The 19584-nt window shown below is 43.4% G+C and overlaps 2 protein-coding genes across 8 annotated transcripts in view; one reads left to right on the top strand and one right to left on the bottom strand.

Annotated features, from left to right (window-relative positions):
• Nucleotides 1-1373: 1373 nt before the first annotated feature.
• Nucleotides 1374-16706, bottom strand: WDCP (WD repeat and coiled coil containing). Its single transcript, XM_061433159.1, has 5 exons — nt 16629-16706; nt 8757-10560; nt 5922-6039; nt 3426-3516; nt 1374-1687 (listed from the first exon to the last, which is right to left on the bottom strand). The coding sequence occupies exons 2-5, from the start codon at nt 10539-10541 to the stop codon at nt 1588-1590; spliced, it is 2094 nt and encodes a 697-aa protein (XP_061289143.1). The 5' UTR covers nt 10542-10560; nt 16629-16706; the 3' UTR covers nt 1374-1587.
• The window catches only part of FKBP1B (FKBP prolyl isomerase 1B), a 22035-nt gene continuing 19109 nt past the window's right edge, over nt 16659-19584 (top strand). The window contains exons 1-3 of one of the 7 annotated variants that reach the window (XM_061433177.1): nt 16804-16894; nt 17314-17727; nt 18999-19139. In XM_061433177.1, the coding sequence (XP_061289161.1) occupies nt 17506-17727; nt 18999-19139 (363 nt within the window). In that variant the 5' untranslated portion in view covers nt 16804-16894; nt 17314-17505. Of the gene's footprint in view, nt 16740-16803; nt 16895-16931; nt 17728-18568; nt 18698-18998; nt 19140-19473; nt 19495-19584 lie in introns of those variants that run through there. The other 6 variants (XM_061433180.1, XM_061433179.1, XM_061433178.1 and 3 more) reach the window with 6 other exon arrangements.

Here is a 19584-nt window from a genome sequence, read left to right as displayed (position 1 = left end):
GTACAAGGCAGTTTCTACCAGGTGGTTATGCAGTGCTTTGGAAACCTGGGCAATGCAGGTGGGATCAGAAGCTTGTGCTACTTTTGATGTTACTTCTATTTCCTGGGAGTGCGGTCTCCTAGGAAACCGAGTCGGGGCCACCCCAGGGGTCAAGTGTTGGATCTTGGAGATGGGAGGCGATCATGGGCTGACCAAAGGGTGTAATTCCATTTCTTCCTCATGACAGCCCTATGAAGCAGGTATTATCTCATTTTCAGGTGAGAAAATAGACTAGTGAATTAATCAACTTGCCTAAGAGCAGTTAGAAATGGGAGAAATGGTTTTGTGCTCAGAACTGGAGATCAGATGCCCACCTCAGTGTCCTCCAGGCAGTTAAAACATCACATGTCCTTCTCCCCACACTTGTTCTGCCTCCTGCATTTTAGGTAAATCTATGTCAGCATCTATCCAGTCACCAAAACCCCTAACTTGGTCTCTCCTTAGTCTCCACCAACCCATTCCACACATATACCTAGTATGTATTGAGAGAAAAGTGTTGCAACGTGTGGGTTATACCATTATCAAATGGTAGAAGTTGGGACTTCCTTGGTCGTCCAGTGGTTGGGAGTCTGCCTGCCAATGCAGGGACATGGGTTCGATCCCTGATCCAGGAGGATCCCACATGCCCCGAGGCAATTAAGTCTGTGCACTGCAACTGCTGAGCCTGTGTGCCTCGAACTTCTGCCCCGCCATGAGAAGCTACCACAACGAGAAGCCACCGCAATGAGAAGCTTTCACCCCAGAACTAGAGCGTAGCCCCCGCTCAGCACACATAGAAAAACCCTGCACATAGCAGTGAAGACCCAGTACAACAAAAAATAAACAAAAAGAGGGAGGTTCCTGGTGGTCCAGTGCTTAGGACTTGGTGCTTTCATTACAGTGGCCTGGGTTCAATCCCTGGTCTGGGAATTAAGATCCCCCAAGCCCCATGGTGCAGCTAAAAACATAAAATAAAAAGTAGAAAAGAAGAAATGATAATTTACAACAATCAAGAGAAAAGCATCTGGGGTGGAGTTACTTCTATGGAGAAGGGTCCTGGAGGGACACATAGGGAGCTTGAATGGTTCCTAGTATGTTCTGGTTCTTAAATTCGGGATAGGTGATTCACTTTATCATCATGCCTTCCTAATACTTTACATCTACTGCACTTACTAAATAATACCATACAAAACGTTTTAAGATTGGGGCACAAAATGAGATTTGTAAGTAATGTTTCTATGTAGAATATTCTCAATATAACATTAAACAATAATTTAAAGTATTTAGCTCTTCTCTCCCTGTTTCCTTCTCTCCCCAAAACAACAAATACTGGATTATCTTTTATTTATTTCAATGATTATATACAGTAGAGACCAGGGAAACATGTTTTGTATGAGAGCTGTCATGGGATCAGATTTGTTGGAAAGAAATAATTTATATCCTGGACTGTCCACCAGAAGAAATACGAAGACAACATATGTAAAAATCAAGAACATTCCTCCATACCAGAAACAATCACAAAGTAAATATTAAAATAGTCACACACACACACCCACACAAAAAAACCATTCACAACAGAATTCTCCTGGGGGTCCAGTGGCTGGCACTCTTTGCTTCCAATGCAGAGGGCCTAAGTTCAATCCTTGGTCTGGGAAATTCTGCATGCCACCTGATGCACACAAAAATAAATAAACTTAAAAAACAAAAACATTCACAACAGCTGCAACAACCATTAGTGATTTTATTGAAGACTCATTCACAGGATTCTGACCAGCGAAACGATTGTAACATACACTCTGGGGCACCTACACAGATTTTGCCATCAGGTCCCCCAGACCCCGTCTTGAGGCTTCACAGTTGTGTGGTTTCACCCCACCAGACACTTCCTTCGAAAATGGAGCCAGGCCTCAGGCTGTCCTCAGCCACTGCTCTCCAGCAACTGATTTCAGACAAGTGGCCTCCATTCCCATTACCCGAGCAGCTCCTCTAATGCATTTCAACCACAAAGTGGCTCTCGCCTCTTCCCTATCCCTGCTCCATCTTCATAAACTAGCAGACAGGAGTCCTCAAGGGTATAAGATCTTTCCAGATGACTTGAAAAGAGAAGAAGCATTTGTGCTCCTATGCATCTGAGCTCCTATGGCTGCAACAACGTACCTGCAGATGTGTTCTGACTAGTCACACATCAATCCATTCGTTACGCTGCAGTGCCAGAAGTTTATGACTCTGTGAAAAGTGGTGAGTCTATCTGAAGCTGGGATCAGGGCTCTTTCCACTAGGCTAAACTGGTGCTTTAGCCCATAATTATAAGAAACTATCTCAGATTCAGTGTAACCTTCAACTTTCTGAAATACTTTCTCTCACAGATTCTGTGCTGGCCTGTAAGACTTGAACAGGGAGAACATAAAAATAGACAAATTAAGGTGGCAATTTAAACTAAGGGAGTTAATTACTGGGAGAAAAATAGGGCAATTTTATGATCCCCAAAATAGGAGATGAGTAACCTCTCAGGGAGAAAATCCTGAGTGACAACAGCACAAAATCCTGCCACAGGCCTCACCTGTGCTTGGCACTGTGGTAGTAACATCAGGACCTGCTTCAGTGGGGCCCGGAGGAGTCAAAGCACTTTAAGTATCATTTGAAATATGCCCAGGGCCAGATTTCAGGAGCTCCTGGACTTTTGTCAGCCAGAATTTTCTAGGGAAGTGAGAGAGTTAGGTTTAAATCCAACATCAGAACTACTTCCTGTTCTAGGTAGTCCTGGGAGCAGAAATGAATCGATTTTTTGTTTTCCTTTGAGCTCTATGCATTCCTACTCGTTTAGGGTAAAAAGAGACGCTGGAGCAGATGTTCTCCAGCACTCCTCACACTCAACTTGAAGCCAAGAAGAAGATCTATTACAATCTTGAGGTACCTTTTAAGTGCTTCTAAAAGCTTTAATGCCGTTTTGGGCAAGGGACAGAAAGCCTCAGAGAAACCATAAAACACAATCCATATGGCACCATAATATTGTTTTGTGCCGGGAATTCTGCCCTTAGACAAAACCACACAGTCATGAATACATAAATAACTGCTTTCTGAGCCATCTAACAAAGACTGGGCTCTGCTGCAGAGCAGGGAACAGCAGCCTGGGGGGAAGAGTGGCAGAGCCAGCCATGGCAAGTGCTTTACCTCCCAGCGGCACTGCAGACCCCAGCTGGGGAGCGTCCACCTTGGAAAACAGCTCTTGTTAGTAATGGCCTGGTCTGCGAGGCTGTTCAGCACATACTCTGCTGACAAGTATGACTACACTGCCAGTATGGTCAGAAGAGCCGGTAGTATCTCCGCTTTGGGGAATCCATCACTGAAGACTCCAAGAGAAGGACTGCTATCAAGGCTCTGAGGCAGAGTTTCGGAAGTCATCTGACCTGCCATCTCTTATGATTATTTCCTGTGTGGCTGTGAAAGTTAAGGGGACGAAGCCTTCACTGTCCGCACAGAGAAGGATCCAGTGAGAGTCTGCAAAGTAAAATAAACACACAGGCAATTCTAAAATAAACACACAAGCAATTCTAAATAAACATACAGGCAATTCAGGATATCCTGTCTTACTCAATAAAGAAAAATATCACAAATACAACTTTTTTGAGAGAAAGAATGTAGTAGTTGATAATCCTGAACCTGACCATCGCAAGACTTTACAGAGATGGAGGGGCCGGGTGAAACTTAGGGTCAGGTTCCATGGCAGGAATGGGATATTGACGACAGGTGACAGGTAGAGCTAAGGGACATGTATTAATGCCCGGGCTAGGCACTAAAGGGTCAGTGTCATGTATTTGAGCTTGTGTGTGCATGTGTGCATGCTGATGTTAGGGGTTGTGTATGGCGTCCCTACCTTTTCTAATGCCATCTAATAGTTTCTCCAGAAACTATGCGCAGCTGGCAACAGCAACTCTATGGAGGAAACCTCTATATTTTTGAGATCCATACCAGCCTCTAGACACCCAAGAAGGTTGAGCTGACTAGTGCCAGGCTAGAAGTGCCCAGATAATCCTAAATAGTTTGTTCTGCGGTAACCTAGGACCACTGGTGTAACACATACCTGGACTTTCTCTGGTTCTTTTGAGTCTACTGTGACCCTGTAATTTCACTTCTGAAAATCTACACTTTCCAAAAATGTATAAAATACAGAAAGGTTTTTATTAGTGTTATTGATGATAATGAAAAATTGGAAACCACTTAAAGAAAACAAGGCAAACTGAAATATGGTATTAAGAGTAAATACTGCTCATCACAAGGAAAAATTTTTTCTATCTATATGAGATGATGGCTGTTCACTAACTTACATGATGTATTTAAGTCAAATTGCTATGTTGTACACTTTATAGTGCTGTATGTCAACTGTATCTCAATAAAACTGGAAGGAAAAAAAATATGGTACATCCAAGATAGAATGTTAACCCAGTAAAAATTACAATTATCAAGTTGTATCATAAATGCATGTATCAAAATAGAAAAATGCTGATGCTATAATGTTGAGCAGGAAAAAAAAAAAGGAATGGAAAAAAAAAAATTTATGTTTAGTGTGTGGCTGTCCTGAAGACTGAGGCATAAGAAAACCACCATGTTCCCCATAGGATGGAACACAGGCATGAGTCAGTCCTAAGCCATCTAGGAGCGTCCTTCATGTGCGCATGTTTGCTGCATATGAAAATGACAGTTCCTAAACAGACATAGAGAAGAGACTTACAGATGGGGAGAGGGGAGGAGAGGGTGAGATGCTCCTAAACAGACATAGAGAAGAGACTTACAGACTTGGGGAGAGGGGAGAAGAGGGTGAGATGCATGGAAAGAGTAACATGGAAACTTACATTACCATATGTAAGATAGATAGCCAACGGGAATTTGCTGTATGGCTCAGGAAACTCAAATGGGGGCTCTGTATCAATTCAGAGGGATGGGATGGGGAGGGAGATGGGGGGAAGGTTCACAAGGGAGGGGACATATGTATACCTATGGCTGATTCATGTTGAGGTTTGACAGAAAACAACAAAGTTCTGTAAAGCAATTAGCCTTCAATAAAAAAAAAAATGACAATGCCTTTAAGAAATATTCTATGGGAATTTCCTGGTGGCCCAGTGGTTAGGATTCCAGGCTATCACTGCTGTGGGCTGGGTTCAATCCCTGGTTGGGGAACTGAAACCCCACAAGCTTCAAGGCACGGCCCCCCAAAAGAAAGAAAACAATAAGGTTCTACTGTATAGCACAGAGAACTATATTCAGTGTTCTGTGATAAACCACACTGGGAAAGACTATTTTGAAAAAAAGAATGTAGGAACTTCCCTAGCCATCCAGTGGCAAAGACTTCTACTGCAGCGGACAAGGGTTCAATCCCTAGCTGGGGAACTAAGATCTCAGATCTCATTCGGCATGTGGTGTGGCCCCAAAATTAATAAAACCAATACAACATTGTAAAGTAATTAGCCTCCAATTAAAACAAATAAATTCAAATTAAAATAAATAAATACATAAACAAATGAAAGAATGTTTGTGTGCGCACAGAGCACCCCCCTCAACACGAAAGAAATATTCTGCCATGCTTTTTACGTTTTAATGCAACTGGTATATACGAGGTCTTCTGTCATCTTCTGCAGTTGTTACATATTGCTTTGTAACTCTATTTAGTTTTTTCATGTGTGCACTCAGGTTTTTCAACTAGGTTATAAGTTCCTTAAGGGCAGAACCCATATTTTTCATGTGTTTCGGCACCTATAACAGGCCTAGATATACAATAACTATTAATAATACTTTTTAACTGTCTACTGAATCACTGAATGGTTGGTACACTTCATTTCATCACCAGTGACAGTCACAAAATTGAGGGAGGGGATGTCGGGTAGAGTCGCCTTCTGAATTTTACCTACCATGCAGCATTTCAACAAGAGAGAGGCCGAAAGTCTGTTGGACTGTGCTGAGTCTTAGCTTGCCACTGCAGAGAAGCATCATTCTTTTTTCAACAACAGGATGTACAAAATGAGATTTCTTCAAAAATAAAGATAAAAATTGTTAAACTGATTGAAGAAGCAATGGGGTTAACATTTCCTAAGAATAGAATGTACAGTTTAAAAAATTCTTATCTATTACCACTCTGAACTTCAGTGTTAAATAAGGAGCTTTTTGCTGCATTATTTTGCACAACTAAAGAATCAGACAAGCCACAACCCCAAATTTCCTTTTGCTCTGTTCCTCCCCAAGGTTATGTCTTTATCTTTAGGAATTGGTTTTTCTAGGATGAGACTAATAGCATTATAGGATGATGGATGGCAGCCTGAGAAAGATACAATCAGATGGTGAGGAAAAACTGCTCAGCTGTTTTAGAAACAGGCATACCTCAGAGATATTGCAGGTTTTGGTTCCAGGCCACTGAAATAAAGTGAGTGTCACAATAAAGTGAGCCACATGAAGTTTTTTGGTTTCCTAGTGCAATGGCACTCCACTCCAGTACTCTTGCCTGGAAAATCCCATGGACCGAGGAGCCTGGTAGGCTGCAGTCCATGGGGTCGCTAAGAGTCGGACACGACTGAGTGACTTCCCTTTCACTTTTCACTTTCATGCATTGGATGCCTGGAGAATCCCAGGGACGGGGGAGCCTGGTAGGTTGCCGTCTATGGGGTCACACAGAGTCGGACACGACTGAAGTGACTTAGCAGCAGTGGCAGCAGCAGTGCATATTCTGGGCTTCTAAGGTGGCACAGTGGTAAAGAATCTTCCTGCCAATGCAGGAGACATGGGTTCGATCCGTGGGTTGGGAAGATCCTCTGGAGGAAGAAATGGCAACCCACTCCAGTATTCTTCCCTGGAGAATCCCATGGACAGGGGAGCCTGGGGTGCTCCAGTCCATGGAGTCACAAAGAGTCACACATAACCAAGCCGTGGAGGACGCACAGTGCATATTCTGTAGTTAAGTATGCAACTGCATATGTCTAATAATGTACATACCTTAATTTTAAAATGCTTTATTGCTTAAAAAATGCTATCAACTGACAACAGATATATCTATATATCTTTAAACAAAAATATATAACTCCACAGTAATCAAATCAGTGTGGTATTGTTAAAGTTTTAGACAAAGACCGGTATTACAGTGGCTGCAGTAAGAAGTAACCAGAATTAGATCTCAGGATATGTAAGTTTATATATGAGAAATTTGGTAGATCAAGTTCAGTGGGATAAAGATGGATTTTTAATAATGTTGGTAGCGCAACTATTTATCTTTCAGAAAATTTTAATCAATGATTAAAAACATAAATGTAAAAACTAATGTTAAAACTAAAAAATAATATAAGAAAACATAGATTACTACACATCAATTTCTGTAGAAAAACCTCTTGTAAACTGGTAACTCAATAGCGAAAAATGAGCAAAAGGCAATTCACACTCAACTGACCAAAAAACAGGAGGATATACTCAAATTCATTAACAGTAGTGAATTACCAGGGGCTTCCCAGGTGGCGCAGTGGTAAAGAACCTGCCTGTCAACGCAGGGGACACAAGAGACAGGGTACGATCCCTGGGTTGGGAAGATCCTCTAGAGTAGGAAATGGCAACCCACTCCAGTATTCTCACCTGCAGAATCCCATGGACAGAGGAGCCTGGCAGGCTACAGTTCATGGGGGTCACAAAGAGTCATCCACGATTAAGCATTCATCATAGCCAATAGTAAGGGAAAAACAATTAATAAAAGTGAAATACTACTTCACATTCATCAGATTGGTGAGGATGTAAGAAAAAGGATAGTCCCATATATTGCTGATGGGCATGTGATGATTCATTGTTTAGTAAAAAGTCTTTGAAAGGCAATCTGGCAACTCTATTAAAAGTAGAAGCATATACGTATTTTATATATATATATATATATATATATATATATATATACACACACACACACACACTCTTCAAATCTGCACTTCCACTTCTGGGAACCAAGCCAATAGAAATAAAAGTATGAATATAAATAGATACATACGAGAATACTATTACAGCACTATTTGGAGTGGCTAAGAACTGAAAACAAAGTGAATGTCCATCAACAAGGGAAGAACTGAATAAACAGAATACTCTCAGCATGAAGTAAAGAATACACCATATGACCCCATGTTTGTAAAACAATGAGAAAATCACCACCCCAACACCTATATACCTATGAATTAGGCAAAGATCTGTGTAAGATTATACGAGTAGAAAGAAAAAATATGCAAGGATCCACATTAAGCTGCTAGCTAAAAGTGGATTACAGGAAGGAGAAGCAGGGCCAAGTTCAGTGGGAAAGTATTCATGATAAAATAGATATTATATGAGCCCATTTAAATAATATTTTATGTTTGCATATACAGGCATACATAGATACATTAAAAAATTATAATGACTATAACCTTTCTTATAAATGGAAGAGAGCTTGCAACTGCATATAAGAAAAGGTCTTCTCAATGAAACAGCATGATTTAAGAATTTGTTTTCTAAACATAGATTGCCAGAATGAGTGCAAGAATTCATGTTTTCATACCATGCGCATGATAAAGTCATGGTGTATATTGCTATGTGGGCCTATCCAACCAACCTGAAAAGGTTTAACAACTTGCCTGAACATAACATGCCCAGCTCAGTGAAGTTCAATTAGAACCCTACTGCCTCAACAATAAATTTCTCTTGCAGCACATATTGGCTACAGGAGCCAGTGGTAGCTCCCCCAGAGAAGTTACCTGGCAAGTGATGTGAACATAAGGCAGATCCTGAGAGAGTGGGTACACTGAAGAGGATTTCCTTCCATTGTGCAGAAAGTCACTGAGTTCAGAAAGATGTCGCTGCACTTCACTCAAGTTCCTAGATACAACTTCCAGTTCCTTAGACAGCTGGTACGTTTCCTTTTCCCGTTCTAAGTTAGGAGGTTCTGCGGTACTGGTGTGGGCTGGTGTGCCGCTGGGTCTGGGCGGTGTTACTGACCAGTTAACAGGCCTGGCATCTAGAGTTTCTAGGAATGTGGAGCCATCACAGATGCTGGATGCCGGACTTTCTATTTCTTTAATAAGGGTTCTTCCAGGCTGTCCACTTTGACTGCTGCTATTAGCTGTGAACAAGAGCCCTGTGCTTTGGTGACAAAAATCTGGTGAAAGATCTTCAATTAGCTTTTTTATATTTGTTTTATTTATCAGAGTACTGAAAGCAGAGTTACCACTTTGGTTTTCACTCAGTGTCACTGGAGAGTCTTCTTTCAGCATTACCTCTCTAACAATCAAACGAATCATATACTGGTCAGATTTTGAAGAAGGAAGAAATGCCGAGTCCATGGACTTTTGTCTTCCCACCAAAATTAATAGTAATTTATCTGTCAAGAAACATATGCCTTTTGGTCTTTCATTACTCTCTAACTGAATCTGCTGGATGTTTGGCATTAATAATGGAATGACAGAATAGATAAAAATTACATTAGATGTATTGGAAGCCACTGCGACTGCTTGTGCTTTAAGATTAAATGCTATTAGATCAGGAACCAGAATGCCTGGAATGATGACTTTTCTGTTGCAGGTAACCTCCTTCTCAAAGGTCAAGAGGACCAAATGTGAAGAATCCAGGCCAGTTCCTGTCAAGTAGTCTTTTTTTCTTAGACAAGTAAGAGAACTACCTTCAGATTTAAATCTGTTGAAGTGGATATGAGTTAGATCCAGAGGCTCAGAATAGGATGACGACACTGGTGTTTCAGAATTTGTTTCAGAGGAAACTCGATCAGTAACTGGTAAAGCATGCAGGCAAGTGTCTTCACCACTAGGAGGAATGTCAAAAGTTCCAGAAGCATTTAACCCACAAATCTTATCCAGCGGAAGCTCAGTGGCTATAGCGACCTGTGAGTCCACAGTGGCTCTGATTGAACGCACGTAGCTGTCCACATCAAAGATGGGACAGAGGGAGCACCTGTGAAGAGTCTTCTGAGCACTGTCCCAAATGTAAGAATGTAGGCTGCTGCCTGCTGCCACCACCAGCCTCTGGCCATCCTGGGTCCAACATGCACAATGAATGAGGCCTTCAGTGCTGATGTCCACTTTGACTTGGGAACTGTCACAATGGATATTGTAGAACACGGAGACATCCCAAGCAGTCAACACAGTCAGGATGGCACTTTCTGGGTGCCACACACAGCCCTGGGGAAGGACAGGGCATGACTGTCTGATTTCACAGGGCTGAGACATCAGCCACTTGCTTGTCTCTGCAGGGCTAGGACACAGCTGCCACACGATGACACACTTCTTGTGCTGGACAGCGAGCAGAGTGGGTGTGTCAGCTGCACCAGGCGGGGCCCAGGACACCCCATACACGTGTTCAAATTGTCCAAGGACTGTTGAGTCCCCAAATTTGGCCTCTCCACTGTGAAGCTGTAAATTGGTCAGGACTACCTGAGTCCCATCAGTCCAAGCAAGGCCGTGAATTGGGTGTATTGCTTGATATAATGCATTCAGTCCAGTCCTGAGAAGTTTTCCTTGTCCCAACTCCATCCTTTCTGATAAAGGTTCTCTGAAATAATCAAGAAGGAAAGTTACACCATGAAAATATAACCAGACAAATCCAGACAACTGGTTTAGCCTTTCTGTGAAATGTGAGACACGGCAAAACAGAGGAAATCAGGATGACTCGACTCTTACCGAATATGCAAAAAGACAATATCCTATAAACACACCCAGCTACTATAGGAATTTGCTGGCCAAATTAGAAGGAAAGGAAGAGAATAAATATATCCAGAATGTGCCATATGTGGTGCTAGTTCAATTCAGTTCCGTTGCTCAGTCGTGTCCAACTCTTCGACCCCATGAATCACAGCATGCCAGGCCTCCCTGTCCATCACCAACTCCTGGAGTTCACTCAAACTCATGTCTATCGAGTTGGTGATGTCATCCAGCCATCTCATCCTCTGTTGTCCCCTTCTCCTCCTGCCCCCAATCCCTCCCAGCATCAGTCTTTTCCAGTGAGTCAACTCTTCTCATGAGGTGGCCAAAGTACTGGAGTTTCAGCTTTAGCATCAGTCCTTCCAATGAACACCCAGGACTGATCTCCTTTAGAATGGACTGGATGGATCTCCTTGCAGTCCAAGGGACTCTCAAGAGTCTTCTCCAACACCACAGTTCAAAAGCATCTGGAATTCAATACAATCCATGTAATGGTCCAGTGAGGGCAGCACTATTATTCTTATGTGAGAGACAACAGAGCTGAAGCTCTAAAAGGTTAAGAAACTTGCCTTCCATATCTTATAACAAAATACTTTCCAGATAAATTAAAGATCCAAATGCAAAAAAATATGTAAAAAATATAAGAGATTTAAAAGAAAGACTTTTCACAGTACCATAAAAATACTCCAGCATGTATATGTATAAGGATTTACTATAGCATCTTTTATAAGAGAAAAATCTAAATGTACATCAATATGGAAATACATTAAAAAACATGGAAGCTCCATGAATAATGACACAGAAAAATCCTCCCCCAAAGCACTGAAATTCACAATATAACACATCTGGTAAGCTCCTATTTATGAAAAGAAATTCACCTCTCTATGTCTATAAACATGTGTTTGTATATATTTACATAAAGATGCAGAAAAAGATCAGAAATAACACATACCAAACTGTTCATAGTACATGCTGAGAAGGAGTGAGATGGGAAAAGAGAGACGGTTGAACACTCTTTATTTTTGTATTTTTTGAAAAATTGTTTTTTAATTAGCATTTAGTCAAATAGTCCTTTGGTAATTGAAAAGTGAAACTAAACATTCAAATGTGAAAAAATAATTTATGAAAAGTTCTTGTGAGCCAGTTAAAAAGACAAAATTTTAAGTGGCTGAAGAATATCAACAGGCAATTTGGTATTACAAAACAATTATGATGATCAATAAACACATTCTAAGTGATGTTTAATCTTAGAATGTTTAATCAAAGAATTGTCTAATCATGCAGTGTCCATCTTCACTACTCATTCTCTTCTTAACCCACTCCAAACTGATTCCATTCTCACCTCTTCTGAAACAACTCCCACCATCCCACCAGTGCTACTCTTGTCACTGAATCTAATGGATATTTTTCAACCCTGCCTGGTTTACTTAGCGTCAAAGACAGAACTTGAGAAGCTGTCTTCAGACTCTAAATCCAAAGAAATATATTCTCCACCAAACTGGTAGATTTGATTTTCATTTGTCTGCATTTTTTTCTCATACCTTTTTGCTAGCTTTGTCCCTACTCTTAGAATCTTTTACCAAGACAGAAAGGTCTGTTTTACTTCTACATATGACGTCAGATTAAGTGGTTCTGCAGTAGCTTGCTAAATGGAGAAATATGTCCTCTGTCATAACTAATGAAGAAGGCTGCCATCTCAAACCCATTGGTCTTGTGTAAGATAATATATATACTTCCCTAATATCTACTTATGCACTTTTAAAAGACTCTTATTGATAAATAATGCATGATACATTTTCCTGGGCAGAGAAAATTCCTAATAGGCCAATTATAGATCAAAAGCAATTTATATGGTATGTTTTAGGCCACCCAAGTTAGTCTAATGTCATTGAGGGTGTGTGTGGCCAGGGTTAGCCCAGGGTAAGAGTTTGTGAATAAGGGAAAAACAAACTTGATAATAAAGTCACTGAAATTTTTTAGAAGAATTAATTTTAACATTTTTATCTTTAGTAACAAGAAATCTGGTAAAAAATTAGAGTTACCATATGATCCTGCAATCCCCCCCACACACCTGGGCATATAGCCAGAGAAAACTATAATTCAAAAAGATACAAGCAACACAATGTTCACTGCAGCACTAATTATATACACACACACATACATATAACTGAGTCCCTGTGCTGTATACCTGAAACTAACATGATATTGTAAATAAATCATACTTCAATAAAATTAAATTAAAAATAAAAATGAAGGAAATTTGGCCTATATTCCTCAAACACATAACAATAATTAGTCCAGGTTCTGACCACCTCCTGCTTTTAAATAGAGTAAGATAAGGAGACATTCTCTTCACCCCAGTCTCGTCTTTTCCACAGAGCCTGTACTCTTTGAGTGTTGGCAGAATTATCTTGAGATGTCCGACTTGGACTGTAGATGTCCTATGAACTGTAGCCCACCAGGCTCCTCTGTCCACGGGATTTTCCAGGCAAGAGTACTGGTGTGGGTGGCCATTTCCTCCTTCAGGGCATCTTCCCAACCCAAGGACCAAACCCGTATCTCCTGCGTCTCCTGCATTGCAAGCGGATTCTTTACCTCTGAGCCACTAAGGAAGCCTGAGAAAAGTCACAGCTCCTGGTAATTTTGCATTTCTGCTCAAATATCTTTGATGAGTCTCCACAGTCTATATATAAAAGTTATTACAAAATGGTTTAGCAAAGCATCAAAGGCCTTGTATTTTCTGATACTGCTACACCTTTCCAACCTTATCTCTCTGATCATAAAGGGCCTGCTGAAGAATTTGGAATTTAGAGAAACCAGCACATATTCATGCAACATTGTGCAGAACAGACCTGAGAAACTAAGAAGTTGACAAGTTTAATAAGGGTCCATGGGCAGAAACAATTGCAACACCGCAAAGCAATTCACCTCCAGTTAAAAATTAATCAATTAAAAAAATTAATCAATTAATTAATTTTAAAAACACGGGACACAGATAATTTGAATGTCAGGATGAGAAAGTGAGCCAAGCTTGTAGCTATGAGATACTTTTAAGACAACTGAAATAGATTATCAAGTGGAATGAGTGCTAAGGAAGAAAGGAGAATTAAGGACAACATACAAATTTTCAGCTTGGGAAATTGATGAACCATTAATCAGAGCTACAGAAGGCAGAGCATGCTTCAGAGGTAAGAACAATGTAGTGTGCAACAAGTTTAATGTGGGCTTCCCTGGTGGCTTAGCAGTAAAGAATCTGCCTGTAATGCCGGAGACACAGGAGTTGCAGGTTCAATCCCTGGGTTGGGGGGAATCCCCCGGAGGAGGATCTGGCAACCTACTCCAGTATTCTTGCCGGGAAAATCCCATGGACAGAGGAAACTGGCAGGATACAGTCCACAGGGTCGCAAAGAGTCGGACACGATTGAAGCAATTGAGCATGCATGCACGTGCTTTATTTAAGATGTTTATAGGGTAGGATTGCACCTTAGGCAGTCAGAGGTAAGGATTTGGGAGTCACTGTTACAGAGCTCGTAGTAAAAAGATCAGAGAACCAAGAGGACAAAGGTGAAAGACCTTCAGGTGTACCTCAATTATTTTGTATCTTTTAAAATATTTGCCTGAAGCTAACGGTATGTACACCTGTTAGTCTCTCCACCCTCAGATGATACGGTTTCTCAAATCAGGAACCCTGGTTCCTCTACAAAACGAAAAGCTGAATGTATTCATTCAGGACAGATAAGGCCAGAACCAGGATCTGGTGTTCAGTCTATAGCCATTTAATTCTTCTGTTTCTAATTGTTTTTAAAGACAACTCCTGGAACTTCCTTGGTGGTCCAGGGGCTAAGATTCTGCACACCCAATGCAGGGGACCCAGGTTTAGTCCCTGGTCAAGGAACTAGATCCCATGAGCTGCAACTAGGATGCAGCACAGACAAAAAAAAAAAAAAACTAAGACAATTCATAGTGACAGTCAAGGGGCTCAGGTGAATTGGAGCACTTCCAGTAAGTTTAAAGTTATATACTCCCCAACTTGTTTTTCAAAATTTACTGTGTTTTCATTATAAAATAATTTCAAGTTCTTTACACTTATTGTTTTAAATTAATACATAAGAAAGGTCAAAAGGACCTAGAAATTCTCATATTGAGTGAAGTAAGTCAGAGAAAGACAAATTCCCATATCAGTTCAGTTCACTTCAGCTGCTCAGTTGTGTCCGACTCTTTGCAACCCCAAAAACCACAGCATGCCAGGCCTCCCTGTCCATCACCAACTCCTGGAGTCTACCCAAACCCATGTTCATTGAGTCGATGATGCCATCCAACCATCTTATCCTCTGTTGTCCCCTTCTCCTCCTGCCCTCAATCTTTCCCAGCATCAGGGTCTTTTCCAATGAGTCAGCTCTTCCCATCAGGTGGCCAAAGTATTGGAGTTTCAGCCTCAACGTCAGTCCTTCCAATGAACACTCAGGACTGATCTCCTTTAGAATATGACATTGCTTATATGTAAAATCTTTAAAAATGGTACAAATGAACTTATTTACAAAACAGAAATAGAGTCACAGATGTAGAAAACAAACTTGTGGTTACCAGGGAGGAAAGAGGGGGTATACGGGGAGACTGGGATTGACATACACACTGCTATATACAAAATAGATAACTAATAAGGACCTACTGTACAGTATGAGCCTTCCCTGGTGGTTCAGATGGTAAAGAATCTGCCTGCCATGCCGAAGACTCGACTTCAATTCCTGGATGGGGAAGATTTTCTGGAGAAGGAAATGTCAACCCATTCCAGTATTCTTGCCTGGGAGGCTACAGTCCATGGGGCCACAAAAGACTCCTCAAAATGTAGAAACTGAACAACTGTATAGCACAGTGAAGTATTCTCAACACTCTGTAATCACTTAATTGAGAAAAGAACCTTAAAAAGGGTGGCTATATGTGTATGTATAACTGATGCACTTGCTGTATAGCAGAAACTAACAAACATTTTAAATCGACTATACTCCAATAAATTTTTTTTAAAAGGTCAAAACGTAAATTCACACACACACACTCAAATTCAACGAAAGAAAATTATGACTGCAACCTTCCAGACATTTTTCTATGCAGTTGATGTTAAACTTTTTCACTCATACTGCACCATTTCATTGGAGAAGGCGATGGCACCCCACTCCAGAACTCTTGCCTGGAGAATCCCATGAATGGAGGAACCTGGTAGGCTTAAGTCCATGGGGTCGCGAAGAGTCGGACACGACTGAGCGACATCACTTTCACTTTTCACTTTCATGCATTGGAGAAGGAAATGGCAACCCACTCCAGTGTGCTTGCATGGAGAATCCCAGGGACGGGGGGAGCCTGGTGGGCTGCTGTCTATGGGGTCGCCCGGAGTCGGACACGACTGAAGCGACTTAGCAGCAGCAGCAGCAGCACCATTTCATACCACGATTTTTTCGCTTCACATTATATTAGGATTTTACCCATGTTATTTAAAAGCTTTATAAATTACTTTTAGAAGCCACTTCATACCACTTTTCCTCACTGTTGAGAAAGTGCCATAATTTTTCCTCACTGGTGAGGTACCTGGTTATAGCCAACTTTATCTTTTTACAAATATCGCTGGGATAAAGGTATTTATGCATAAAGCATGTTTATTTTGAATGGCTTCCTTATGATATATTTCCAGAAGCGTCACTCGTGAGGCACAAGTAATATATTCTCTGGTTTAAACCCACCCCCTGCCCGTCCGCATCTGCCAGCCCTCTCACATGGCCCCCCTCCATTCTAGCCATCTTCTCCGCACACCTGTAACCCTTCCTCTAATCCGCGTCTGCCAAAGTGCAGATCCCTCCTCCACTTCCGTCCCCGCCCACCTGGCCTCCCCTACAGCGGCCAGGCCGGAAAGCAGTAAAGACAAAATACCTTTGGTCTCACTGCCCCACAGAAAATCAGTTTCCCGCGGCCTGCGGAGCTCACAGACCTCGGATCCGAAGTCCCAAAGCAGATTCCGGAAGCATCGGTTCCCAGAGCCCGGTAGGTAAGCCGGGCTGTACGAGCTCGGCAATTCCCCCTGCCTATTGGCTATTGTTTGTGTCCCGTTATGAGACGGTCCTCCCCATTGGCCAATAAGCTCGAGCTTTGCCGCACAGACCTCTGGGAGTTGTATTCCGCCTGAAACGCCATCGAAGGTAACACTGCTACTGATACCGTTCCTCACTTGAGAGGTTTAGCGGTTTCCCCCGCATATTTTCGGTCCTCGTAGTCTAAGAAGGAGTCTGGGAGCCCTAGAATCAACACGGTTTCTTAGCTTTTCAGGGAAGCAGCGGGGAGGGGGAGGTAGAGAAGGAGTTGAAGACCTCTAAAATCTCAGAAAAATGTTCTCCATACACAAAATAGGGTGTATGTAACTGACTCCGCTCCATGGACTTGCCCTAATTACAAACCGCTATTCTACACTTACCCCAAAAGTGCCTGCCCATAGCTACAACTCACTAGGCTTAAAGCCAGCTATACCCCTGCCAGATTCTGGGCCACGCCTTGGGGCAGCTCATGGGGAATTTCAGATCCTGACCCTCACAATAGTTGATCATGTTTGTTGAACACACAGCCAGCCCTCCTTCTGATAATCTGAAGTCCGTGCCTTGACCATCCGGGAGAGAGGGGAGTGCGGAAGTGGTGCGGAAGTGGAGAAGTAACACCTCTAGAGCTCGCTCTTCTTTGCTCAGGCTTTTCTTCCCATGCCTGTCTTCCTGCTCCACTTGTCAGAACCATACCTTCGTATCAATTTTTGCATCAATGCATGAAGAGAGAGAAAAAATTGAAAGTTCCGTTCATTTTTCAAATGTTTACCTCCTCCAAAAAATACCTTTCTAGATTCCTGGGTCTCCTTTGGAAGGAGGTGAAGGGTCTGGTAGAAATCATTCATTCATTCATCCCACAACTTAAATCACTCCAGGCGGTAACTGTTCGTGTCCTCATCACAGCCTGGATTCCTCCAGGACAACGATTCTGTCTTAATTCGGTTGGTATCCCCAGGGTGCAGTTCTCTGCCTTGAAAGGCTGGAGGCCACCTGTGCCTACCTAAGAACTATGCAGGATGGAGTATAGGGGTGTAGGTGGGTGGGGGAGAGTCAGTAATTACTGGTTTATTTTCCACCAACCCCTTCCACCACCCCCACAACTTGCCCCTACAGATTCCAACAGCCTAGCTGGGGTAGGTACCTCTCTGGTGCTTCCATGACGTTCTGAACTCTATGGCAGTGAGTGCAGTTAATTAAAGTGTTGGTTTAGTTGCTGGCCCTCTCCACCTACCTGTGAGACCAAGTTGACTGCTCCCCCTACCCACCCCCAGCTTAACACAGAGCTGTTGTTCAGTTGCTCAATGGTGTCCCATCTTTTGCAACCCCATGGACTGCAGCACTCCAGGCTTCCCTGTCCATCCCCCAGAGCTCAGAGCTTGCTCAAACTCATATCCATTCTGTCGGTGATGCCATCCAACCATAATGTCCTCTGTCGTCCCCTTTTCCTCCGGTCTTCAATCTTTCCCAGCTGGTAAAGAATCCGCCTGCAATGAGGGAGACCCGGGTTCGATCCCTAGGTTGGGACGATCCCCTGGAGAAGGGAAAGGCTTCCCATTCCAGTACTGTGGCCTAGAGAATTCCATGGACTATACAGTCCATGGAGTCGCAAAAAGTCTGACAACTTTCACTCACTCAATCTTTCCCAGCATCAGGGTCGTTTTCAATGAGTCAGTTCTTCACATGAGTGGCCGAAGTATTGGAGCTTCAGTTTCAGCATCAGTCCTTCCAATGAATATTCAGGCTTGATTTCCTTTAGGATTGACTGGCTTGATCTCCTTGCAGTCCAAGGGACTCTCAAGAGCCTTCTCCAGCACCACAGTTAAGCATGAATTCTTCAAGGCTCAACCTTCTTTTATGGTCCAACTCTCGCATACATACATGACTACTGGAAAAACTATAGCTTTGACTATAGTAGGTGCTACATAAATGTGTTGACAGATGGATGGATGGAGGGAGGGAGGGAGAGAGGGAGGGACAGATGGGTGGGTAGATGCACTAGTGTCTGCATGCCTTCCTCAACATCTTCCCCAATCAGTGGGTTAATGATCGTTAGCCTGGTCAAGCTCTGGAGCAGTCGCTTCAGGGTCGCTCCCCCCGGGGCCCCGCCCCGGTCGACCCCACCTTTCCGCGCCGCTCCGCCCCGCCGCTCCCTTCCCTGTGGCCCCTCCCTGCGCAGGTCCCGACTCCAGCCGCACCTCCTCCGACTCTGCAGTGGCGGCGGGGAGGCGAGCCGGAGTGCCAGCGGGCCAGGGCCGGAGCCGAGCCGCGGTCGGGGCAGCAGCTGGGACCCTCGGAGGCGGGGCCAGTGGGACCGCGATGGGCGTGGAGATCGAGACCATCTCCCCGGGAGACGGTACCGGGTGGCGGGGCAGGGGGAGGAGGAGGGGTCTCGGGGCGGAGCCCGGTGGGGGGGTCCGATTCCGAGGTGGCGCGGAGGGGTGCTGAACAGGGGGAGCGGGCCTAGGATGGGGGCAGCCGGAGATGACCCGACATGGGATTGTTGGGGGTTCTAGCAGACATCCTTCGCCATCCCCCTCCGCGCTTGCTCACCTAGAGGAACGAAGGCGGAGGCTGGGAGGCTGGGGTCTGCGGCCCGCCACCGCCCCGGGCGCCTCTGGCTGGCGCTGCTGCGGCTGGAAACGCTCGGTTATCCGCTGCTGCTGATTTCCTAGGGCCGGGTTACAGCTCTGCTTTCCCTGCCTTGCTGGGTGAGCTCTGGAAACGGGGGAAAGAGATGCTTTGGGGTCTCTTCTGCTCGGGGCAGCCCCCTTCTAACGCACCCGCTTCCGGGCCTCTGA

The sequence above is a fragment of the Bos javanicus genome, chromosome 11 (assembly GCF_032452875.1).
Source record: "Bos javanicus breed banteng chromosome 11, ARS-OSU_banteng_1.0, whole genome shotgun sequence".
NCBI classification, from domain to species: domain Eukaryota; kingdom Metazoa; phylum Chordata; class Mammalia; order Artiodactyla; family Bovidae; genus Bos; species Bos javanicus.
The sequence above is the reverse complement of the archived record's forward strand: the minus strand, read 5'-3'. Positions and strand labels throughout refer to the sequence as shown.

Bases quoted from the DNA above. Each gene is read 5' to 3' on its own strand.
- WDCP (XM_061433159.1), bottom strand. From the start codon at position 10,541: ATGGAGTTGGGACAAGGAAAACTTCTCAGGACTGGACTGAATGCATTA. The intron at 6,040-8,756 runs GTAACTTCTCTG...TTATTTTTGAAG, and splicing joins ATGTTCACATCACTTGCCAG to AAATCTCATTTTGTACATCC. The intron at 3,517-5,921 runs GTAGGTAAAATT...TTTACTTTGCAG, and splicing joins TCTTGTTGAAATGCTGCATG to ACTCTCACTGGATCCTTCTC.